Below are 26,975 nucleotides of genomic sequence, written 5' to 3'. Positions count from 1 at the left end.
CTGAGCTGGGAAGGTTTTCACCTGTCACAGACGGGAAGTAGATGCCAACCAGCAATGTGAAGAAGCTGGTGATGTCGGCCAACACGTAGCGGTTAGAGCTGGTCAGAGGGTCGTCAGGATCTTCCACTGAGTCCATGTTTGTCCTGGCAATCAGGTCCCCCTTCTCATAGTAGTTCCCAAACAGGTTCTCTGGAGTGGGATAAAAGATAGAAAAGGAACCAGGTGAATGATTCAAGTAGAAGCCACTTCAGCTATTAAATTATCACTCAGCCACGATTAGTTTGATGCTCTTATGTCGCAGTGTCACAATAAACCAAATTAGCTGCATTTGGCTGAGTTTCTTCCACCGAAAACTAGTGCTTTAAACTCTGACCTTTAAGTGCTTTTCAAAAAAATATATGATGCTGGGATCACATGACGAACATTCAGGATTACTAGAGTGTAGTCTTGAGGAGTCATTTTCTGATCACTAAATCGGTCGGTTAGTGGTTTTCAAAGTGGGGGCCGCGGCCCCCTGGGGGGCCGCCAGGGGGCGCTAGGCGGCCTCAGACAATTGGAGGGAAGATAAGAAAAAAAACTTGCAAAAATAAAAAAATATAATCTCAATTGTTTTTAATCATTATTATATTATTATATAGTGAATAAAAGTAAGAAAAAACATACTAAAAGTTGATGTTTCTTTACATATTTTGTAGCATTGTCTGTGGGTTTGCAAAGGGCCTCGGCCAGAAGCTAATGCTGTTTGGGGGACCTTGGCATGGAAAAGTTTGGGAACCCCTGGGTTAGCTTATCTTATCGATAGCTTGTTTGTCTCTGTCTTAAGGTGAAAATATTTGGATACCAATAAGACAAATGATTATCAACATCAAGTCATATATGTCACACACACATCAATATCATGTTAACTACTAGTGAGTGGATTTTCATGTTATACGACTCAAAATCAAAGTGTTTTAATGCAGTTTCCTGTAGTTTAATGTTGTTTTTGGCACCAATCAAGAGAAAAGAAAAAAGACATTAAATGAATGAAATAAGCATAATAATAAAATGCAAAATACATGTTTGCATTCATATTCACACCCTTTAATGGGACACAGTCTTCACGGGTGCGCCCAGTTGGTTTTAAAGAACTGACATTGACGCTGGCTTTCAGTCCTTAACCCAGAGGTTTCTGTTTAATCTCTTAGCCTCTTTTCGTTTAGTTTTATTTGATTTACCATGTACCTTCTCTCCAACAATCAGCAGCCACTCATACTGGACACAGAATTTTGGGAAAATAGAGCTACCTAACAGTAATTTGCTAAAAGATTTTTCTGTTTTTGAACACAACCAATGAGGCATTTTGCTTTTCAGGAAACTGCACCAACACGACCAGTGAATTATCAGTGACACACGAAAATAAAAACACAAGACACAAGAGAGGATTTGCGTGCCCGCTTTATAAAAATGGTGCATTGGCAGACTGCTGAACTCACCTGTCAGAACTCCACTGGTGATCCCGGGGATCCCCTGCACTCGAGACACGTTGTTGGCGGCAAAGTACTTGTCACACGTAGCGTTGAGGAAAGGTGAATCACAGAAAAGGCGCCACAGCTGGGTGGTGACTGTCCCATTAGCTGTCTCAAGCGTCTTGGCACAAATATCAAAGCCTTTCCACACCAAAGTGCGGTTTCCCAAGATGCACACACTGGAAGAAAGAAAGGCACAAAATGTCTGTCGAAGCATTGGCTGGTGTGAGCAGGAAAATAGTTTATATCTCCTTAGTAGACTGAAAATGATAAATCACTAAATCTGACATGTGTGATCTGACGGGGCAACATTTCAACATATGTAAACACTTAAATGTAAAATAAACACTAAAGAACTTAGTCAAAGAATGTCTTTTGTTTTAAATTTCACACTCTAGTCTCAGACAACAGTAGCTCCATGGAGAGCATTGATTTAGTGATTTTCCTCAGGTCAAAACATGTCTAGACGTCTGGGTTAAACATTTGCTAAAGTGGGTTGAAAATAGACATCGAGGATGCCTGTAACTGCTAATCCAACAGCATCGTAATAACTACATTTCACTGCTGAAGCAGGTTAGAAATACTTGCTGAGATAACTGAGGGTGGCTGTGGCTCAGTAGGCAGAACTAGTGGTTAGTGGGTCGATACCCGGATATATTACGTAAGCAAGTGTCCTTGAGCAAGGCAGCGCCTGGCACCGGTGAGTGAATGTGTGGATGTGTCACTAAGACTATCAAGCTCTTTGAGTACCAATAGGTAGAAAAGCGCCGTCTAAATACAAGACCATTTACCATGAAATCACTGACATGACCTTTACTCATCATTATTATAATGTTGACTTTTTAGCAAAAAGCTCAGTTTTAACCTATTAAGACCTAGAAACATTATCACTGGACCTGCAAATCACTAAATTGATGCTTTGGTATATTACGTGTGCTCAGATGTGTGTTAGCCTGGGTTTTGGTTATATTTAGCAGCCTACATTCTGTTGGACTGCCTTCGCTGTAACGGCTTACGGGAAGATGGGAGGATCGATGCCAGTCTTGATGACGCCGGCGTAGACAGCCAGGATGGAGAGGATGACGCAGGCCAGAAACACCAGGGCCAGCTTGTTAACGTACTTCACGCCAACAAACACCACAGTGGCCATGGAGGTCAGCAGGATGGTACCATACACACGCATGTTGTTCAGCAGGGCGGCCTCGGCCTCAGCACCCTCCAGACCCTCTAACGGAAAGATGGCCGCTTTGGGCGCTATGTAGATCTGAAGTAGAGGGGGTTTTAAATGATTATTTTTTCACCTTTATGTATTCAGATAAAATTCACATGCATCTTTCACATAAAGGTTCCATATAATCTCTTTTTTGCTCAAGGGCATCTTGGTGGTAGTTGTGAAAGTGGATGAGTGTTACTCATCCACTTTCACTCCTCATTTCCTCCTGGTCTGTCTGGGGATTTAAACTGGCAGATTTGAGGTCGCAAACCTGCTCCTGTAGCTCACACTTTAATGCTGAATTTAATAAATTTCACCCCGAGTAAGAGAGAGAGAAAAAAAGGAAGAAATATAATAAAAGGGGTGAGAAAGGCAATGAGGGATGAGGTGAGTGAAGGGGACAACTCTGAAGTGTGAAAACATGTGACGCTCATAATGCTGGCTACTATGTTAATTCAGCTTAATTAAAAATCTCATGCACGGTATTAATATTCAACATGAACTGGTGCTGTTACACTTCTACTACAGCTCCATCTAAGAAGAGCTCCATCACATATAAAACAGTACACCTCTAATTAGCACGTCAGTATCTGTCATCGGCTTTAGATGATTCATGACAGAGCAGTTACATAAGCACAGGAATTTCTCTCCCTTTTTAAAATCATCAGTCAGTTTCCACATCAAATCACAATGAGCAGTGAGAGAAATGTGAGGAGCAAGCGAGCTGTCGCGGTTCAGTTTGGTCATTTGGCTGGAGAAGCTGATCTGATGCTAAGAACAGCATATCACTAGGCAAACAAATCGCCTGCTTCACTGTGAGCGGTTCATGCTTCCTAAAATAGCAGCATCAGTTTGTGTTCTTGGCTTGGGTGGAAGGATGAAACATATTCAAATCAGCCTTCTCCAGATCCGCTCCTTACAATTCTGCAGGGATTGTTATTTTACAATGGAAACTAAGCCAGCTTTGACCCAGAAGACAGAATTAACCTCCAGGCATGATCAAACTCTGCATATCCATTAGAGTTATCCAGAAGGAGAATAACAAAAGAGTAAGAAACAAAAACACACTGTTATGATGATAACAGTGGACCAAAGTGAAGAGATGTTTCAAGGAATGGGCTTGTTACTCCGCCAGTGTCTTGATCTCTCGCTAATGCAGTTTTTGCATAATTACCTAATACTCCATGCAGCATTAGGGGACTGCAGTGGAAGATGTGTAGAATAGGAGGAGGAGGAGGAGGGGGAGGAGAGGAATGAAGATCGAGATGAAAGATCCCAGCATTGTATCAACTGATCAGAATTCAAGCGGAAGAACACAGTGTGAGAAAATAGCTTCAGAGCACAGTGAGGAGGAAAATAACCTGAAGGAGAAGAACTCTGCTTTCACCAAAGGATGTGACACATAGAGCAGTTTCATTTGCAGTCTTTTTTTCCCTTTGCTTTGCTACAAATGCAGTCATTACAGGAGTATCAGTAACTAGTAACTTGGAGAGAAAATAGTGAGCCAATCGGAGCTTTGTAGACATGACAATCCTTGAAGGAATAGTTTGGCAAGTTGGACAAAGAGACCTGACACCTGACATGCATTTAATCGTACCTATACCTGGTAAATAACAAAAAGATTAGCTACATTCTCAGTAGATATCAGTGAATGATTTTTTAAATACTTCTGTGCTGTGCTCGGTTTTGTTGGGCTCCTTGCCTCTAATCATTGAACCACTTCCAATACTGGCTCCAGATTTCCTTGGACCAGAGCAGCACGGATTGAAAAGCTTGGCTGTATTGCCAACATAATTCAATCTAAGGGGTAATAGTCACTGGCGGCACGTCTGTGTTTGCTGCAAAATGACATCAACATCCTCTTAGAGTTGTAAGTGCGACAGTGTTATCACCTTGACAAAAGTGTGAAAGTGTGATGTTTCAGAGTTAACTGTGATCTTCATGGTCGTCCTTCACCAACTCTCTTTGAGCTTTTTGCTCATTGTGGGGATGCAACAAAATGATGAATGATGAATTTGCTTAAAATGGACGATACACCAATTCACAAATTGTTCAACCAGAATCAGTCACAAATGCAGCTGCGGAGGAATGCATCGCTTTTAGGTGAGTTATGTGACCATCTGAAATTTATTCTAAAATATTGTTTCCAGGCTGGCTGGTTGGGACTAGTACTTGTCCAGGATCACTCAGCTGTCTGTTAATACTGCTGCAATAAACTCCAAAAATATGATAAAGGAGACGCCCTGGTGTTGAAAGCAACAAACAGAGAAAGGATTAGACACAAACGTCAATGAAGGATGTTTCTTACCAGTAGGAGCTCTATGGCTCCCAGGATGTACATGGCTCCAGCGTAGGTGGTTCCCAGGTAGAAACAGATACCTACTGCTCCACCAAACTCAGGACCCAGTGAGCGGGATATCATGTAGTAGGAGCCCCCGGCTGCACGAAAACACATGGTCATGGTCAACGGAAGCACTCAGAAACACGTGTGGTCTTTTTATGTGGGCATGTATGTCATTTCAGTTGGCCGCAATTTCAATCACTCAACCAGAATACAAGATTTCTGCTGTGAAAAATGTTTATTTATTTAGTCAGTTAATGTAGCAATTATTTTCTAAATTGAATATTATTAAACTATAAAATTAAAAAACACACATCCATCTTGTTTCCAGTGAACAAAACAAGTGTCCGTGTCAAGGTATATCTACAGTAAGCTAAAACAGAGGCAAGTAGACAAGTGTTTGAGAATTCATTAAGATGGTTCAGAGATTTATTTTAGATACATGTTAAATTTATGCATCTATCTAACAAAAAGAGAGGCAGGCAACGTTTTGGCTTGAGAGTGCTGCAAAAGTTTTCTGGTCATTGCATCTTACTGCAGTGTTTGAGTACTTGTGTATAACAGTGCAAACAAATTAACTGAACATAAATAAATAGAACTTAATCAGCATTTGCAGCAGCATAAAGGCTGGTACCAGTTATAACAGAGACAGTTATAATTGGCATACACTGCCACACTTCTCTACAAGCCTATAATTTCCTCTGACCCCTGCTGTAAGCGCACCAACTGGTAAGACGCAGGCCATCATTATGATGTAAACTCACATTATAAAATGCTGCATATGTACGTTAATGTGTCTGCACACAGCCACAAACATGCAGACTCAGATTTTCACGGCAGGCATTTGGCTGTTGCTTTATTTTGTGTAAATAAAGTTGTGCGACGACAAGTTAAAGTGCACAAGATCCCAGACGAAAGCTTTTAATGTTTCTGGAGATATCAAGCTGCGCTGGGTGTAATGTGCCAAAAGCAATCAGCGAAAGGAGAAATTTAGAAGCGGACAGCCTCAAACAGTGATGACTGTGTGGTGCCAGCGTCTGCTCACCCACCTGGCACTACTCCATTGGTAGCGATGGCACTCATCGAGATGGCAGTCAGCATGGTCTGCACAGAGAGGGAGGGGAAATGACAGAAGAGCAGGAGAAAATTAGATCATTTAGATTGTAAGATGAAGCGTTGAAAGAGAAACGAGAATTTAAAAGGGGGGGAAACAAGACCAGGAAGTCACACTTACGCTAACAAATCTATGAGGCAGAATTTAGACACAGCAGTGCTAAAAGCTCCCGTGTGCAAGCTACCACACTCATGATGACACGGCAGCAGGTACAGCGTTTATCAAGTTAGCACGAAGAATGGAAACCTCTATCCTGGCTCTGTACCATCTGAGTTTAACATTTCATAATTAGCACGAAAGCTGAGGCTTAAGGGAATGTAATTAGTTTTGCAGGTATTTGGATGCAAACCAAAATATCACACAAATTAAATCTTGAAGTTGATGACAAAGCCAGAGGAAATATTAATCACCAAAGCAATTACAGTTCATCTTGAGGTGGAATTAATGTGTGAACCAAATTTGACATTTTACAAAGTTCAGGTTTCATCCTCTGGCGACCATGAATATCCGTAGATAATTTCATGACGATCCACATGAAGCTTAGGCAAAAAGAGGATATGTTCCGTCACGTTCTGTTCCTTTCCTAAATACAGGTTATTCCTGCAGCTCTGCATCCTTCACCTCTTCTGCTTTCCAATGCTGTCAAAATCACCTCATTCTCAATATCTACGTCACCACTCCAGCTCAGGGAACAGAGGCAAACATTTCACTGGATGAATCAACCCCTAGCCCCTGTTCATTAAATCCTCCCCATCTTTACCTCCTCATCATCATTGGGGTCATGTCCCGATTGTGTTTCATCATCTAGGACCACGATGCCGTTGCTCATTAGAGTCTAACGCCAAAACACTTTGCTCATAAATGTTTATTCTGCACTTTCCATCTCTCCTTATTAAAATACTAGTTGAGTAGATATTTCTGTCTGGACTGACTGACATTGCCTTTCCACTGAGCTTCTAGCGTTGCACACTGTGTTCTTTTTTTTTTTTGTCCCTTTTAAAAGTAAACTCCCCGTATTTTAATTTCCTCCAAGTGTTGTCCTACATGACAGCACCAGACTTGTGGTACTTGTAACAAGTCATGTACTAATTCACCCTGGCATGGAGTTTACGCAAGGACACTGATTTACACCAATGCTAAATGATAAAGCTGCCTGTGCCTTGTTGACGAGACAAGTAATAATGCCACGGGGCCTTGTCGACAGATGTCAGAGCACATTCAGACAATCAATGACAACTCCGATGCAACTCTGGAGTTGCATTTGTTATGAATTGAGCAGGAGGGAAAACACCATAGGAAATGTAAAGGCACGCTTGAGTGGAGTCTAAAGTTGCCTGCAACACAAGCAGTCATCCCTGACTGCCCTGCAGAGGAAGAGAGGCGGAGAGGCACACAGTGAGGGGAGGACTAGGAAAAAAAAAAAAAAAAAGACAAAGTGAGAGTGAGACAGATAGTGTGTTTGACAATACAAAGACAGCACAAAGATTTTATTATTCTCTCAAAAGCTATTGTTGAATTTCTGAGTGTCTTTTCACATTGTCTGCACATAAAAGAGAGCAACAGACAGAAGGAGACGTTTGAGGAGGAGACGTGAGAGCAGGCGGGAAGTAAACAATGCCCTTTCCTCAAACAGCCCTTCTTTTTCTGCTTTGTTACTTTTCTATAAATACTGTCTGCATTTCATTGTGCCATTGCTTTGTTTTGATTTTTAATTCAATGCTTCACTATCCTCTGCATATTTCACAGCTGTTACTGATTGTTGCTCAGACTGTAACTTCACGAAAGAGTTCACATTTGCAAGGTTTTGCATATAATTTGTGATTCAGTGATTAGTGTTATTAATCACTTTCTGTGGTTTCTTGCACTGCATTCCTAGAAGAAGAAAATTCACACGTCTGTTGTCATCTTTTACTTTATTTGAATTTTTTTTAGAGGAAAGTCCGTATGTCTGATTTCCAGCCGCAAATCACGGAGGTGTTCACATTTATTACTGTCATTACGTCTGTATCTGTGAAGACTGTAATGTGGCTAGTGTCACCTGAGGGCCCGGTGGCCGACGTTCAGGAGTGAAGAGTGAGCGGGGCCCTGTTTCTCTCTCTAATCTGGTCATAATGAGGCCACAAGCTCTTCTCCCACCACAGCAGATAAGACAGTAATTGTTTAAGTGTTTTATCTGATGTGGGCAGCAGCCACGCGGAGGTAGTGTGTCGCATACCCAATCACTGAATCACCACACAACTGTATAGAAAAGCCGGCAATGGACTCATCTGATTTACACCGGTCAAATAGGATTAATGTGGTGTAAACTGGTATTGTGTGTAACCAAGAGCCTTGATTTTGTCTTCAAAACACATGGACTGAATAATAATTGATACTTTTGCTAAATCCTGAACAGTGATTTTCCAATTATAGATGTGCGTTTTGAGAGCGGTCTAATGTCTTCTTTTCTAAACTAAACAATACAAATCAGTGTGTCTGATAGAATATAAGCTGCAAAGATTATCATGTCTGACTAACTGTGTTAGTGTTTCCTCTCCCAGTCTATCGTCGAATAACTGCTTTATCTTCAGTAACGGCTTCATTTTCGGTGGTTTCTATCGCGTGCATTCAAACAAAGTGACAGAACTAAATATAAAACCGATTCTAACATTTTTACTTAATATATTAACTAGTAACTAGGGCTCCTCTGTCATAGCCTGTAGTACAAAAACAACGTTGCTCCTTTATTCCAGTGTCCTCTGCAGTGAGCAGCAGTTGGAAGGACACTGGAGCCTTAGCACATGTCTTTTAATGCGAAAGATATTTTAACAGGCTCTTCATTTTAACCAGTACTCAAGGAGCTAACTGGAATTAGCAATACAGGAAGCTAAAGCTGACAGACTAAGTGTGATGCGTCAGATGTGATTATTATCAGCAGCGTGTGTCTGGAAATGAGGAGCCTGCTTTTGTCTATCTCTATCTGAAAACAAGGATCCACTGTTTTGAATGGTAAATCTGCCAAAATCAACACTTTCTACTGCATCGTGTGCTGCGTCTGGACCACAACAAGCTGCAGGCGGGGAAACTTCTCATAACTCATCCTTTAAATTCCTGTCAAACCGGTGACTTCACTTTTATTCTCTGGTTAATTCCTGATGGTCCATTGGTCATTTTATTTTCATCGGGGTGAAACTTGGCTTTTACGAAACCCCATTTGGATCCAATCCACCTTTAGTTTTAGCAGAATCCTACTGGTATTTAACATGACCCGTCTGGGTGTCACTCCACACAAGGACGTCTACAAAACTATCATCATCAATCAGCTGCTGTTAGAAACCCAGACATCGCTCCGACTGACTGACCTGCAAAGTTTGCGGCAATCTCACGGGGTCTTACTTTTGTTTGCTGCCTTTCTAAATGGATCATAACACGACATGTAGGAGAGCCAATAACTGAATTAAAGATATGATTTTTTATTCATTGTTTTAGTTAAGGCAGGTGAAGAGCCCGGCTTCCTTTCCTGATGACTCCATGTCTGCATCAGCAGCTGATGGGTGAACAGTCAATAAAAGCAGCAGTCTTCTGCTGTAGCAGGCAGGATGAAGCATCTTTTTTTCCTACTGACCCAGAGCCTGTGGCCTGTTTTATCGTCCCACTTTCCGGCGATGCGGGTAACCTAAAACCGTGTGACAGAGCATGCGTCTGTCTTTCTCCATGAAACCTGGAGTCAGTGCCTCGAAACTCGCATGCACGCGGAGACTCTAGCCGCAAAGCACGGAAGTAGACAACGCCAGATTATGCCGCCTTGCCACCTCTCTCATCCACATGGGGTACAACAGCGCACAGATTATTTATGAGAAAAAAAAGAGGCGGTGTTAATGCAGGAAAAGATTAAATGACTGCTAAGCCATCATGATTACCGACGAGTATGAGGAATGTATTTGAAGATTCTCATTTCTAGGAAAAGTCGTTTAGCTAATACACTCCTCCCTAACGTTGACTGCAAAGGACACTTTCGGTCTGTCTCTTCTGAAAGCTACAGACAAACTCCGAGTTGGCCTTTTGTTGACCTCAGAGTCGAGCAGAAATTGATTTTGACAGGAATGGGGCTTTTGCGCTGCCCCGAGATTGTGCTCCATTAGCATGCTTCATTACACAAATGCAGAATAGTTTTGTCAAGTACAACTTCATCAGTTCACACACGGTGGTACAGTAGACGCCTATTTTCAGTGCGCTGTTTATCACTTGGAATCCCTGTGGATGGTGTATTGTGGAAGGCAAACGTGTCAGATGAAGGAGATGGAGGTGATTTTTACTTCCAGACTGACATCATCATGAAGACTGAACACAAGAGGACGGGATGCAGCTGTGTGAGAGAGGATGGTAGAAAGACAGAGAGAGAGAGAGAGAGGCAAAGAAGAAAATGAAAGAGGAGGAGGAGGAGGGAGAAAATAATGAGACAGTAAAATGAAAAAAGGCTTGGAGAAATTGAGGAAGCGAAAGAGACGAGAGTGAAAAAAAATGAAAGAGATGAAGAGAGAAAAGCATCCTTAGCATTTAAATGAGTCACGACAGAAGGGCAGAACACCCTTCCCCTCGCAGCATTTTGATTCAGGACCTGGAAGTAATGAGGAAGGCCAAACAACAGATGACTTTCCATCCAGAATATTAAACCTCATTTTATCTTGGTGACAAGCCTGCATTCATTATCTGGTATAAAAATACTCTCAGCATATGTCTGAATGGAGAATGTAGCAGCAAAATACTGACTTTTAAAATGGCTAGATGTGGGTATATAATTTCATGGTTAATGATTTAATGTGTCAGCGCTGTTCCACACGGAGGCACATTCTCCATTTAATAAAGATTCCCAGAATGTCTGAGAGCCCGCCGCCCTGTTAATATGCTGTCAAAATGTTGCGTGACGGAAAAATAATAATAGCAGTGTAAGTGTCTGACAGCTACAGATATGTGCAGCTGTGATTGAGCATCTAATGACAAGTGCGCTGTCAGTGATACCCCATCATGTGAATAAAACATGGGGGTCACGCTGTATATTATCAAGCTGAACAGCATGTTTGATTGCTTTGCACTTCAAGTCCTGTGGATTTCACTCAGGTGGGGGATCGCTGCATGTATGTACGCACACACAGACACACACAGAGACACACACACACACACTCCTCTGGTGTGTTGTAAGCAACCTCTAGAGGTCTGGGTGGTTATGTGTTATGTAAGGAGCTCAGGAGGAGAGAGGTGGGGGTTTCTCTCACACCGTTCACGCTCAGGCTTATCGCCCCGGGGCTCTGCAATGAGCTTGGTGTGACTGATAAGAAATGTGTGCGGGTGTGTGTGTGTGTGTGTGTGTGTGAGAGAGAGAGAGAAATGGTGAGAAAAAAATGAGAGTGAGGAGGAGTGTGTATTTCTGAGGGTTTATACCTGCATTCATTGGTATATATGCATGTCGGGAAATTTTAGTGGTGCGTGCGTGCAAGCATAAGAACTGGAGCACAGAAAATTTCAGTGTGTTTGCGTGTGTTTGCATGGCTTCTTGTCAAACCGAACCAGCTTTGATCTTTAAAGGCTTTTATTTTTTTTCTCCTCCTGCGCTATTTTTAGCACAAAACTGAGTGCCATCTTTTTTCTTCTCTTTTTCAGAGGCTTCACAAAGCTTATTTTTTTTTACCTTTTATGGAGTAAATATACCAATTAAATTAAACTCATCTGTATTTATTTATTTTTTTAATTCTAAGTAACACACTGTCCAATTTCCTAGTTGCTATACTTTTTGATGATCTTTAGTTCAGAGGTAATGACATGTTTTTCTCAAAAAAATGCATTTTCGACAGACTCCAAAAACGGTACAAAACAGGCAGCGTTCCCTTGGTATGCTGCTTCAAAGACCCCTCTATACTGTCACAGAGAAACGTGATTGGGAAGCAGTGTGTGTCTGTGAAGGCAACTTTGCCATGATTGGGATTTGAGGGGGTTGTTCTATAAATACACTCTGCGCTAGAGGAGAATCTAGGTTGCACAAACACACAGATACACCAACAAGCGCACATTCATGTTTGAGAAAAGATGACAGCTGAGAGACTTGAATTAAACGTATAATACAATAAGCAGGGCTTCGATTGGCTTGTTTATTGAGAAGTAAAATTCATACTGAATGTGTCCGTGATGTTTCCTGATGCCCGACAGAAAGCTGACACGGGACGTTGTCACGTTTTCAACAGAAAACCACTTCAGGTAAAATAAATCAACGTCCTCTTTATAGACCAGATAGGATGTTAGGCATTCAGTGAAGAGACACAATATATGTTCCCTGACAATCAAATGCATCAAACAAGTCAAACACAATCAGTTTGTAGCAGCCACTCAGATCACTGACAGCAGCACCGTCGATCCTGTGGGACGATGTCTGCTGTAATTCAACTTTCAAGGCCACGACAGGGTGTCAGTCCAAAGTCACTCTGACACATGACTACAGCTACATGGCACTGACATTAATGGGGAGCGGAGAACAACACAGCGTGTCGTCATCCATTTTGTTCTTTTCACACTTTGATTGTGTGGTGTCTGAAAAAACGGAGCGTTCAACTCCCAACTGGAGCGTTTGAATTGAGTGACAGCATCCTTCTATTGACGTACTTCAAAGGTAACCTGGTAATCTTTAAAGATCATTACTCTCAAACTGGCTGAAAATATTAAGACAATTAAAAATCTTCTCCCTTGAAATGGAGGGTAAGTTCTATAACACTAGCAAGAAAAAAATAAGCATCACAGAAATAAGACTCTCAGCTATAAGTATAGTCAAATGCAGGTCCACACATCAGGCAGTGATGAAGTACCCTAGCTTTAAGTCATTCAGCTTAAAACTGGATAATATGCCCGGTAAGGTTTATCATTATATGCATTCATTGCATTCGCTGTCTTTTGATGGTTACACAAAATAATAATAAACTAGTCCTACTAACAACTACTGTTTATGCATCCAAAGCCTGATAGAAATTATTCCTCTGAGCTGCAGAGCTTCACTACTGTCCAAATCAGTGAGTCGCACCATCACACTGGGTGTCACGGTGAGGAGATTTTTATTTTGAGGAGATCCCACATCACTACTCTACTGCTGTAAATACTCAATAGCGGCACCAAATCTCCGGCTGAACATAGTCCCACAAAGACTGGGGAAAGTACATAAATATGTCCAAAGACTGTCTTTGGCGCATTTGGAGGTTGACGGATAGGATCAATCAACAAAGCAAGGTTAAACAAAGGGCAAGAGTCAATATAAAATGAACTGTGACTTCATTTGCAGCCGAATGGGGAGTGCATAGCTGTTGTTTGACTGGATGTAGCTGACTTAATTGTAAAACAGATTTTGTGAGAAAAAAACATATGAGAAAAAACTAAAGATCACAGAACGAGAATAAACCATAACACAACATCACGATGCCAGCAGGAAGAGGGCATGCTGACAGAGACTGTTTCTCCATGAATTCATCTTCCTAAAGCTAAAATGACTGTAACTTCGGTCTGAACCTTTCATTTTTCATTTATAAAAAGGTTGGCAAAACTGTTAAGAAAATTCTAACTTACATCTAATCATTACATCCCACAGATTTGTGAACTGGTCTAACAACCAGGATGTCCTGTATAAGGCCAGGGCTGGTGAAATGCTGAGGAGATTAATAACGTCATTTAGAGGTTCTGCACAACACTTTATGATCAATTGTACAGCAAAATAATGGAGGAGCTTTTTATGGACAAATTAACCTGATGATATCTGCGTACTGTCCATTATATCACATTTATGCTACATGTATTACAACTGCTTCAATATATATATTTTCATACTGTCTAATTATATACGTGTATTCCCTGACACATATTCTGTGGCAGCACCTCAGTAAACGGCGGTTATAATGTTTGGTATCTTCTACTGCTGCGTGACTTATAACCGTCACACTTCTGCTGCTTTGTGTGCTACAATATTCTGCTCTCCACGAAGGTCAACCTTTAGAAAAATGTGTGAAATTCTGATTTCCATCACATATTAAATACAAGTAAAAAAACAAAAAAAAAAACACTCACTGTGGTACAGCACATGAAGACGATGACGAAAGTCCCGATGACCCCTCCGATTCCCACCAGCCAGGTCATCCTGAGGAAGAGGATCACTCCAAAGATGTTCTGGATGCACGGCAGATAGACGCCCATCAGAGTGCCGAGCTGGGGGGCCTGGAAGACGAAAAAGTTATTGTTACAAAAGATAAAGTTTTCAGACAGCTATCACACTGCAGAAGGTAAATGTTTATCTCCGTGAATACTCCTATAAACCCGACACGCCAGATGTGCAGCACTATGTGAATCAATGAGAGTTGACACACCAGACGTGCATGCTGGGAGGCACAGTGTGCACTTTTGCTTTAGTTTGTGCCTTTTTTCTACGAGGGCAAAGAAGAAACAGAGCACGAGGAAAACAAAATCCAGATGGTCGTATAGTCATTAAGGCAAAACAGACATTTACTTGTAGGACTACACAGATTATTACTTTCAAAGGCCCAATTTGTAATTGTAATAGGGAGATTTGGGTTGATCTAGCTGCTGTTGCAACATTACTGGCTCTGCTTACTTTAGTTTATTATCAACATGTGTTTTATTATGTTTTATATTGGTCTAAAAAGATACACTCTACTGTATATTACACTTCAACAGCTCAAACAAAAGCTTACAAACTGTTTGCCAAAAGTGTCCCTGTTCATTGCCCGTTGTCTGTAAATCCTCTGTTGAACTCAGTTAACAGCCACTTCGAGTCCAACATGACATTCAGATCAGGAGACAGCCTCTGACTGATTTAGTTCAATGGATGGATGGAATATTATCGTATTCCTTTACGGGCTCAGCTTGCTGTGACTTGTTCCAGTAGGTTTTGCTGCAGTGCCGTCCCTGGTGTGGATCAGTGGACAAAGAGAGGGCTGCTGCGTATGTCCTTGTACCGTACCAAAATCAGTTTCAAGGCCATTCTGTTCAAGCCACTTCTTATTGATTAATAGGAGGTTTGTCTTGCTGAAGGCTTTTATATGTTCTCGATGTGAATGCGTATGCACCTATTTGTTTGTGTACTGAATGTGCCCTGTGTGTGTGTGTGTGCACCATCGTGGCGGCATGTATTAAATCTGAAGGACACATCAGCTGACCCTGTACATAATAGAGAAATATTCATTTCCTGCTCAAGGACAGCTTAGTCAATGACGGGTAATTATGCCAATACCCAGCCGTGACCCATTTTACCAAGTAAGAGCACAGACCTTAACTGCTACCTCATTACATGACAGACAACACATGGGCAAACTGTCTCCACTGCAGACAGACACACAGAATGAACAGAGGCCAGATTAACTTGGGTGTATTCAGTGAAGATGTTTTACTTGTGAATGTGTCACAAAAAAGGAGAATATCACACATATGGATCTGGGTGATAAAAACTCATCATACATGTTCAATTTGGGCAAAATAGGGATTAAGAGCTCTTTAAAACTTCAAATGTTCCCCATTAAAAATGTTTTTGGGTTCCTCAAGATCACATTAAATGCTCGATTATCAGCATTGGTTCTACAGTGCATAATAAAAAATGCTGACCTTAAATGGTTCTCAGTTATAAGTCAAGCGCACTAATAAACAGTTTTCAACAGTGGTTATTAAGTTTGCTGTAACAGCACGAACACTATACAAGATGGATGACTTTTTTTTCTTTAAAAAATGCGTCTCATGCTGGGAAGTGACAGCAGATGCTGAATTTATAAACCAGACTTTTAATCAAATCATCCTGACAAGTGGCTGACACCAGATGAATAATACTGCATGTGATCCTCCAGTATGTGATTTGTTTGGAGAGGCTCACTTTCCTGCATTAATAATGAAATGTTTGCAGAGAAGAGAAGAGAGAGCAAGAGCCGGAGAGAGAAACAGAGACAGAGCAAGTCCAAACAGGTCTCACAAATATAATTATCCTCTAATTTCCTTTAGCTAAACAACAGAGCAAGAGCTCACACTTGGAAGTGTAATTAGCAACCTTCTCACTTCGGAAGACCCCTGATCAGAGAATCGCATCGTATCGTATCGTATCGTATCGTATCGTACCGTACCGTATTGTATCGTACCGTATTGTATCGTATCGTATCGTATCGTATCGTATCACTCAAACTCTCTTAGTTCGTTTTAGAACTGATTTTACACGGCCTGATGTCAGGTTGTTTTTGCGATCTTTGAACTTCTTACAAGCCCAATTGTTGTCTGAGATTAGTGTCAGAGGGCCTAAATCCGTGTTGTCTGAAAATGTAAGGCCTTCTTATAATTTTATTGTGATTACTTTATTATGGGCAGCACAGTGACGAAGTGGTTAGCACTGATGCCTCACAGCGAGGGCTGACTGGATTTGCATGTTCTCCCTGTGTCTGCGTGGGTTCTCTCCGAATACTCCGGCTTCCTCCCACCATCCAAAGACATGCTCATTAGGTTAATTGGTGATGCGTAGGTGTGAATGTGAGTGTGAATGGTTGTCTGTCTCTCTGTGTTAGCCCTGTGATAGACTGGCGACCTGTCCAGGGTGTACCCCGCCTCTCGCCCGATGACAGCTGGGATAGGCTCCAGCAGACCCCGCGACCCATAACAGGAACAAGCGGTTACAGAAGATGAATGAATGAATAAAATACTTTATTATGTACACAGTCCTTATATAGTTGTCATAAGAAGTGCATTAGAGGAGTAAAGTTGTTTGTGTCTGCTTGTCTTAGTAATTTGTATTTAAATGTCTGCTTTACTTAGCACCTAGTAAATCTTTTTAGGCTTTTTAAGCACTATATAAACAAAGTAATTATTATATTTTTTACTATTAGCTTTTTAAATGTGAATACTTTCTTCTAAAGGTGTAAAAACAATATCTTGATTATGGACAGTTAGGCAGACAAGATATTTTCAAAATTTTTCATTTTTTGCTACCGCTAGACTAAGTGTTACATTAACAAATAACTGAGAAAAAAATATTGATTATGAAAAACAATTATTATTTTTCCTGCTTCACTATTCCATGTATCGAACCATCTCTTGTGAAACAATAAACATCTAAACTGTGTTGCTTTTGGGCGGCACAATGGCGAGGTGGTTAGCACTGATGCCTCCCAGTGAGAAGGCCCCGCGTTCGAATCCATGGGCCGACTGGGCCTTTCTGTGTGTTTCTGTGTGTCGTGTTTGCATGTTCTCCCTGTGTCTGCGTGGGTTCTCTCTGCAGCAACTGTAGAATGAATTGTGTTGCTTTTCTAATATTGTGTATTCCTTGCTGGCTGACAGCTATTTCATCTTAGCCACAAATGCACTTTTCATAGCTTCTGTGTGACTGTTTATATACAGATTGTTTTCCATAGAGCTGAAACATAACCTAAAGCTTCACCTCTTCAACAACTTAATCCACACAGCAGGGAATCTTTCAGCCTTCAGCCTCACTGTGCTTTAATCAAAGATGCGCATCTTTGGCCTCCACAGGTTGCTCGAGGGACACAGCTAAGAACAAACCTCATTCATCTCCGTCACATCCCCCACTACATGATAATGATTTGCACGGTTTGTCTGTTGTCTACGGCATGTAAATCAGATTGTGACTCTGTGTGACTGTGCCCTTCAGTGTGTGGCAGACGGGACTTTTCATCAGCCACATGTCAAAGGTCTTAATAATGTTTTTTTATGAATCGGTAAAGCCTGAATAGGCTCCTATCCATACAACCACATATGTGTTGTCTCAGCAATGTTTACTCTGAGCGGAGTATTTTTAATATGTGCGCACCCATGTGTGCACCCATGCTACCACGTAGATTTATGTTGTTAATCACACAGGTATAGTATCAATGCCAGGCTGTGTTTACTTCAATAATCTAAGGACTGTGACACATCAACACTTGTCTCGTCCGTCTGCTAGTGTCAGGTTGTCAGTAGACGCCTGTGGCCCTAGTTTTTATGGTGCATCCCTACGACCCCTGTCAGCATACTGAATCAGCAGCAGAATGAGCCAGTCAGAGAGATCTCTTTGATTGGCTGATCAGCTTCGAGAACCAATAGGCGAGAAGAGTAAAGGATGGGCACACACGAGGCTCTTATCTGATGTCATTTAACCTGAACATTTAAATACACTATTATTTTCACAAACTCACATAATTTAGAAGGAATTAACTGTAGTCCAACTGACCAACATGATTCAGAGGAGATCAGCTCTAAGCAAAAGTTAGTAATTAACATCCCAGTTTCCCCTTTTAAATGGTGAATATAGACTACTGCTACCTACTGGTATAAGGAGCAGAACACGAGCCAGATGGTGTGTTCAAGTGCAACACGGGCAACGTGAGGCGGCGTCACAATTGGGCTTTGTTGCCAGTATTTCTTGCTGGGGAACTGATTTCAAGCATGGACACAGACGTGTTAACAGGAAATAACTGAAAATTTGCTCAGATAAAACAAAAACAAAGCAATTAAAGACGACACTGATCATTTTACTGGTCCTCATGTCTTCTTAAACCTGACAATGTCACCTTTTTCACTTCGCAAAATAATGTTTTTGCCACCCCAGAAGCAATGCTGTAATTAAAAAGACTTAGTTTCCATTGGCAGGCCCTTCGGGGACTTGGTGTGTAATGTACATTAGCAGTCAGGTGTTACAGGCAGAAAGGTATCCCTGCCATCAGCACTTTGTTGTTAGGCACAAAACCGCTGCCGCTGCACAAAGTGGGCCGAGGTCAGTTTGTCATAACAGGTACATTATTAAAGAAAAACCTGTGTGCATTTACATACTGTAGTGAACAATAGCAGAACAAACACCTCAGAGAGGATGGAGTTGTGGAAGTCCTTTCAAGGTGAGCGCTTCTGATAGAAAAGGATTTCCAAAACAACGGAAATAACAGGACACATACATTTTAGAGACTCTTGGAAAGGTTTTGTTGTATTGACTTCAAGCAGATCAAAGCAGAAAAGAGTTGCCTGAGAAGTAGCCTACTCCTTAGACTGTTGATTTTATCAAAAACAGATAAGGAAAAGGAACTACATCGATACACTGATAACATATTGGCAAAATAGTCAAAAAAGCTTAAACAGCAGAGGATTGTAGATGTTATTTTTGTCTTCTGATGGTATTTGCAGACTTAGAAGAAGGCAGCTTGGAAGCATGGTGGCTGGAAATAATGCAGATTATAGTAATCTGCGCTAAAAGGTGTGTAAATACTATTGAGCATTACAACAACTAAAAGGGTGTTTATGCCCCACAACGCTCCACAGGAGAGTAACAAAACCAAAGTAGGCAATAACCCTCTCCAGACTGCAAATGTCATTTTCCCACGCCTGTTCCCCCACACAATGGAGAACCACAATCAAGCAGACTCTCTATGTTGGCCCGCTGCACGAGTGTCTGTGGTAGCTCACAGCTGAGTGATAAATTATAATCCAGATTCACCAATAGGCGAGCTTTGAAAAACAGTGTCTGTCTGCTAGAAATCCTGGTTGTTACATAAGATGTACGGACACAGATAATAGATAGTGAGGGGGCTTGAGCCGAGTCTGAGAACCTGACCATGATGAAACACCTCTGCAGGTTTAGTAAACAGTCACCAAACACAAAAATCTGTTAAACTAATGGATGCTTGTAATGACTTTATATTGAGAAATTGCCTAAAACAGGTGGAGCGCTTGTGTATGCATTGAATCAATGACCCTGTTGGGAGAAAAGGCTGGATGTTTATTGAAAGCACTGCTTTTCTATTTTCATCCAATTGGTGTTTCATTAGTTCATTTGTGGACGAGGATTGCAGCCCCTACTAGCGTCTGCTCTGACGGACACACACTCTCCAACACAGATTGAGTGTCTGTTTAATGGGCTGGGAGCCAGAAGAGTGATGATTTCCCTGGAGAGTGAGCCACCGAGAGCAAAGGGAACACTGACTGCCGCAGAGCCACAGGTAGGCCAGCGTGGCACCGCTGAACTAGGAAGAAACAGCTGCCCACCGACCCCCTGGGACGTGCAGTCAGCCCAACGAACGCATGGCTCAGGTGTGCCAGACGCAGAACAGGACCTTTCAATACATCTGCTGTGGCACCTACTTCAGATTCACTGCCTCCTGCTGCCCTACCACTTACCACTAGCTTCTCACCAGACTGGACCTCTGTGTGTGTCTCTTCAGCTCCACTTCCATCACTTTATTCAAATAATCTAGTTAGTGTTGAAACCATAGAAACCCACTGAGGCAATTACCAAACGCCATGTGGTTATATTTAAAAATATCTGGAGTTCTTTCTTCCGTTCTTCAGAAGTATGTTGATTCGGCTACTTTGATCCTGCAGGATTCTGTTCAATGAGAACTCTGTTACATATCCATTGACAGAGTTTTAAAATTGTCTGCGTATGGTAGATATGATAGACATGGATATAAGGTATGGTTAGTGTTGAACTTCCTTCACTCACCTAATTTATTTTAAATAGCATTACAAGGCTACCGAGGGGCGGCACAGTGGCGTAGTGGTTAGCACGTGGCCATTAGGTTAACTGGTGATTCTAAATTAGCCATAGGTGTGAATGTTAGTGTGAATGGTTGTCTGTCTCTCCGTGTTAGCCCTCTGACAGACTGGTGACCTGTCCGGGGTGTACCCCGCCTCTCGCCCCATGACAGCTGGGATAGACTCCATTCCCCCTGCAACCCTTCACAGGACAAGCGGTTACAGAAGATGGATGAACGAATGAATGAAGGCTACAGAGAGCAAGATCCAAACACAGAGTGTACCTGTGAATGGCTACTATGGTATGTTATATTGTAGGTAAAAAAGAACGCAGATACTGGAACAGTTAAGATTAGGTGTCTGAAAGACTTAAAAAGAGTTTGCAGCTTTGGCTCGACTGTTGTGGGATTCTCACAGCTACATCGTCTTCTCCCTTTTCTTCTTCTCTCTCTCCTACCTCTTCCTCGTCACTATAATAACTTGTTAGCTCCCCAAACATTATTTTTTTGACCTTAACTTTGCTCACACAGGAAATATTCATTCTTTTTATAAAAACCATTGACTAACAACCTACTTCGTTGCTTAGATTTGTGCTATGTTTAGATACTCCTAGATATTTATCTTTAAAACTACATTTCATATAATAGATTACTGGTTCCACAGTATAATGTTGATACATTTCAAACTATACGTTTTTCTAGAGCATAGATTATGCACAGTTTAATTTCAGTCCTTTAATGGACATCTCCTTAAATGATGAGGCAAGCAATTCTCCCTCGAGCTTGGAGAAGAGCAGAGTTTAAAAGGGAAGGAAGCCAGAAAAAAAAAGGATGTGGGAGGAGACATATAGCAGACTACATGTAACTAGAGTTGCAGGAGAGAGAAGATGAAATGTCCAGGCCCTCAGGGTTTGGGGACAACCTGCCAACCTGCCGAAGCTGACAAAACCAGCATCATCTCTTAAATCACTACTTTCAGGATTTTTTTTATGCTCATTAGCAGGACCAGTATGTTCTGCACATAAGAACAGCTTGAATTTCTATTAATTCCCTGTTGCACTTGCTTTTAGAGACCTGCTGATAGAAATCTTACTGTGGGATCACATCGTTGCAATAAAAAACTCAGAAAAGAGAAGGGGAAGGAGAGGAGAGGAGAGGAGAGGAGAGGAGAGGAGAGGAGAGGAGAGGAGAGGAGATCTTGCTGTTTCATTACTTTCATTACTGGCAGAGACAGAGGCGTGAAGTGGAGCGAGTGAGTTCGGGTCGGTGGGGGGAGGCCAACAACGGGGCGAGGGGGGGTAGACTGGGAGCTTGTAATGCCATCTCTACGCTCCGCTGGCCAAACCGGAGCTGATAGGGCAAATGTGTTTCTGCTCAGGTGTGCTGAATTATTAAACAGACAGCGAGAGGAGAGGCCGGCGAACATCAGCCTCCCTGACCGGCTGCAGATGAACCAGTCACTCTGCGGTCAGCTGGGTGTGGGCACATTCATGAGCACATGCCGTGTGTAAAAAGCCAGTGCTTCTCTGTAAAACACTGAACGCTGCGGCCAAATGTCCTTTGCGGTGCTGAAGGCTCACTACCCCGAAATAGCGTCTACATGTGTTACTAGAATATTCTAGGTTAAAAGACTCGTGTGTTATCACTGGTTGTCAAAACCCCTGTTTAGCAGCACTATCGGGTCCAGGGCTGAAAGAGTCCTTCTCCACTGATGCACTTGTCCCGCTGAAAACGAGCTACACTTAATCTCTTTGCTTTCTTAAAATTCAGGTCAACGGGAACCTGGCAGAAAGGAGGACAGGTGAGCTGAAAAACTCACCTACAAATGAGCACAACGGAGTGTTACATCTAGATCAGACTTATACTAGCAAACGAAAACTCTTTCAACAAGGTGAACCAATTAGTTTTCTTTAATATCAGGCGACACTGAAGCAATACTTGTGTACATGAAAGCAGAACAAGCAATGAGACTTTAGAAATGTTTTTAAAACTTAAATCTCTCTTAATCCAGCCCAACTTTTGTCTTGAAATGGGTCTGATGATTTAGTGCAATGGTTCTTGGTGATATTTATCGATATACTGTAGTGCCGTTTCTGCAGCACTGTGGAGCCGAGACAATTAGTATCCATGAACAGACTGACAGAAAAATAATCTGCATCGACTGTAAATTTGATTTGCTGTTTCATTCTGTTGAAGGTGACAGCTTCGTAGACAAGGAGCAGCATTGCTTTTCTTTGTCAGGTATAATTATAAACTGAATAAATTTGACTTTTGTTTGGGCGAAAACTAAGATTTAAAGACGTAAATATGTGTTTTTTTGGCAAATCATTAGACTAAATGATCAATCTAGCAATCAGTCAATAAATAGTCTCATGATCATTACAGGATTAAAATAAAAACTGAATAGCCATTTGGGAAAACAGAAAAAAAATAACACTGCTGAGCCTGTTAGCCTTGTGTCTTTGCTAAGTGAACAATATGTGAGCTGTGAAATTTCGATTTAGCTCCAGTGTGAACACGTGTGGGCTGCTGTAATAAATAACACAAAATGACATTAATCAGGGTACATCCTTCTGAGGACTGCTGATGGGAATACTGATCAGATACGCTGGTCTAATGAGGCGGGGAGGGCTTGAGGGGGAGAGGACAGCGCTAAGAGCAGGGATCATAAAATAACCAGAAGCGAAACAACGTTTATGTGAAGGAACATTGTGCAGTAAAAAGCAGAGACGTAGAGCGTATGGACAAATGTTCCTGTAGTTCTTGGCAAGGGCACTCATCTAGAAAATTACTTGAGTGAAAGTAAAGGGGTTCACTGTTTGTACTGCGTTCGGTTTCGTTGATATACAAGATATCGCTGAGTAAATGCTGCTGCATATTTTATCTTGGGTTGTACTGGAAGAACAGAATATAAAAAGCTACTGACCTTCAATTTCCATAGGCTGTCATTTTGCACACTGCTATTGGATTTAATGAAAAATAATAAAGGAATGAAGACAAGACTTACATTACTGTGTCTGAAAAAAGACTCTCAGTTATTACCTGATTTCTAGATGCTAAGTTTTAGATTCAGCACATATATATCAAGGCAGTAACTCATTTGGCTTCTCATTATGTATAACAAATAGCGAGAATTAAAGGTCTCGTGTTCAGACAAGATTGAGAGAAGCTAAAGGTTCTGTAAAGGTCTCTCCTTTTGTATTTCATTAGACACCTGCAACACATTCAGGGCACAGCTGTCAGATTTCTAATAAGGACAGCGAAAGCCGAAGATATTATTTCTGTTCTTAAATATTACCGTTTGGCTTTCTGTAGTTACGAAACAGGTTTTCAAGGGGCTTTACAAACCAGACAAAAGACAAAACGCATTTCTGATATTTACCAATTTAAACCTAAAAGATCTTTAGAAACACAACAGAACAAAGATGCACTTAGCTTCACACAGGTTTCCCACCTTTAGCTATTTCAATTTCAATCCCTTCTCCAAGAAATCACACATTTTACTGAAATGTTTCTGTTGCAGTGTTTTTGAGTGAATGGAGAGATACATTTACGTGCAGCACTACATTTATTTGCATGACCGCAACATGCGAATGGTGCATGCAGCAAGGGAGGTTGTTGGAGGAAATGCTGGCTGCATTAATTCAATTTAAGGTGACAAGGGAAAAAACTCCTATAACAGGAAGAAACCTCCAGCTCATATGGGAGAAACCAACTGCTTGAGGCAGAGAAAAAAAAGAGAGAAGTGCGACAGAAGAGAAGGGATGAGAGGAGGAGAATCTGGAACCAGAAGCACGTCCATAATCAGGTGTGTGGTTTGGTTTAAGGTCGTGACACACCAAGCTGACAGTCAGCTTTCTGGGGGTAGCAACTCTTTGGTCCAGACATGAGCGACTCATGGTCGACCTTTGTTGCTGGCAGTAGGGGTTGTACAGATAAGTCAACTAGTCGACTTCACTGCTGTGCCATGGCGCTTTAAGTTGCTGATCACGTGACAATGACAACACGGACGGCTCGGAGAAGACAGGTAAGGAGCCCAGTGGGTCATTGCAGCAAAACTGCAGTTCATCAAGTGTGTGGAAATACTTCAGTAAAGATGAAGCCCAGAATATGCAAGTCACTGCAATGCACACTCATCTGAAAAGGCATCCGCTAACGCTAGCAGAGGAACGGTCCTAATCCTCTCAGAGGCAGTCAATTAACAACTTCACCAAACGTCCTGCGGTAACAGAGAAAGGAGGCTGCACATCAACAATTTGTTGGTTAATTTCATTGTCTAAAGCTGTTAGATCTTCAGCTGCTATACACGGAAAAGGACCCGAACATATACCGCTTTTTTTTTTTTTTTTTTAAAGCCGGCTACATTATATTCTTACAACACAATGTGAAGTACTATTAAATGGTAATGATGGTCCGAATCTATGTAGGCTACACGTATCTGCAACGCACAGAACTGATAAGCTCATGTGTTTCTGTTCAGTTCTGTTGTGTTCTATTAGTTGACATTGTTACTGTGGCTGTAGAGCGTGTTTTGTTGTGTTTTTTTGCTGAGCAAGAGTCGCATATGAGAAGTGTCAGACTGACGGTGTTTATGGTGTTGACGTGGTGACGACAGTAGTAGCGTTCAAGCTTCAATACACTTGCAGAAAAGCTTCCTTAGCTTCTTTTCCTTAACCAGGTGCTGTGAGTACTAAAACATCATCATGAAAAAGTCTAATAAGACATAAAATAAAATAAAAGATAAAAGTGATCATCTGATCCTCTGATAGTTTAAAACACTGATTTCAGCAGCTTTAAATGTTGTCCTGGTGCATTAATTTACTTAATGTAAGCACTCTGAACTGCCTCTCAGCAATTAAACCTGCCCAGCCTTCCTATATGAAAAGGGCAAAGTCAGAGAAGAGAAAATTGCCAGCAGATTTGCTGCGAGAGGTCTCCGTCTTAACCTGCGTGACCTCCAGCATGCTCCCTCATGTCACACACCAACCAAATCTCTAATCTTGGCTTTCACACTGCGACAAAGAAAGCCTGCTGCCTCAGTCTCACAACTCACTCACTCCCTCACTCGAGGGACCGATGATGAAGGAGATGGAGAGTGAGGAAGGGGGAGTGGAGCGAGAAATAGAGAAGGAAGGTGATGGGGGGAAGAGAGAGAGAGAAAGAGAGAGAGGGAGAGGTCGCTGTGTGAGCGATAAAACGCCACAGGCTGCCTTAATGAAAAGCCTCTCATGGCGATGGAGAGATTGCCTGTGGAATGGGCTGCTGATTGGTGAAGCAGCAGCTTGGTGTAGCGTGCAGACTAATTAAAGTATTGAAGGGGTTGGGGTGACAGGGGGGAGATTAGGCCTGCTCCCAGTGTTAACTGAGCTGAGAGGAGCTGGACAAATATACCTACATACATGTACATTTGGGACATCTGGGAGGGCTGGGATGATGAGCTAATATAACACTGCCAGCCTGTTCCACAATGAAGACACATGGAGCTGATGCTGAACTCCCATGTGTGCACCATTGTTTTCTAAAGCTGCTACCTGGATTGTTTGTGCCCGTCAGAAGATAGTAGAAAAAAAGCTATAAACCCAGTTTGAAGGTCGGTTCAACCAAATTACATTTGTTTTCAGAAACAGTGCACCCCTGACCCTTGACAGTGAACAAATCTCGCTGTCGGCTATTTTCAAGGGACAAATTTATTCTGTGGAAAGTAGTTCCAGTGAAGCCCGTCCACAGTGAGGTCCGTGGATTATCCAAATACAGTCAGGAGTTGTTGCTGGAAAGAAAGGCAGCTGTTGATGTTTTTACAAAATAATTTGAATCCTATTGTGCTTGAAGGCAGAAATCTCAGATCTCAAAACCTGTGCAAATACAACCAGAATGATCTGCAGGGTTACACACAACCAAAAGCAAACTATTGTATCACAGTGGGGTTTTTTTGCTCATTCGGTAGAGATGACATTTTAAACCTGAAATCTTATTCTGCATCATATTTTGTGCTCTGCAGTTGTTTTCTGGCCTTAATGATAATGTCAGTGCCATGTTAAAAATAACAATAATAACATAGGGATGCTTAGTAGTGATGTTGACCGTGGTCTTCTAAGGAGTTAGCATGCTAACATGTTTAAGACTAAAACATTTCACCACCCATACAAGTGGCTTCTTGAGCCATTGTGAGAAGCTAGCTTTTTTTCCACACTTGGGTCTAGACTCTTCAAAGACATTTTTTAATTAGCGCTAAATACAAAGTAGAGCTGAGGCTGATGGAAATGAAATGTTATATAACCATTTCAAAAGGGGT

The 26,975-nt window shown here is 41.7% G+C and overlaps 1 protein-coding gene across 1 annotated transcript in view; it reads right to left on the bottom strand.

The window, feature by feature from the left end:
• slc12a5a (solute carrier family 12 member 5a) overlaps positions 1-26,975 on the bottom strand; it is a gene marked incomplete at both ends in the record, with an annotated part of 85,256 nt that overhangs the window by 10,643 nt on the left and 47,638 nt on the right. Inside the window, 6 exons of the mRNA XM_084543374.1 lie at positions 22-189; positions 1,476-1,687; positions 2,525-2,772; positions 5,030-5,160; positions 6,112-6,166; positions 14,250-14,396. Coding sequence (XP_084399500.1) covers positions 22-189; positions 1,476-1,687; positions 2,525-2,772; positions 5,030-5,160; positions 6,112-6,166; positions 14,250-14,396 — 961 coding nt within the window. The remainder of the gene's footprint in view (positions 1-21; positions 190-1,475; positions 1,688-2,524; positions 2,773-5,029; positions 5,161-6,111; positions 6,167-14,249; positions 14,397-26,975) is intronic.

Source organism: Chelon labrosus (genome assembly GCF_963514085.1).
Source record: "Chelon labrosus genome assembly, chromosome: 4".
NCBI classification, from domain to species: domain Eukaryota; kingdom Metazoa; phylum Chordata; class Actinopteri; order Mugiliformes; family Mugilidae; genus Chelon; species Chelon labrosus.
The sequence above is the reverse complement of the archived record's forward strand: the minus strand, read 5'-3'. Positions and strand labels throughout refer to the sequence as shown.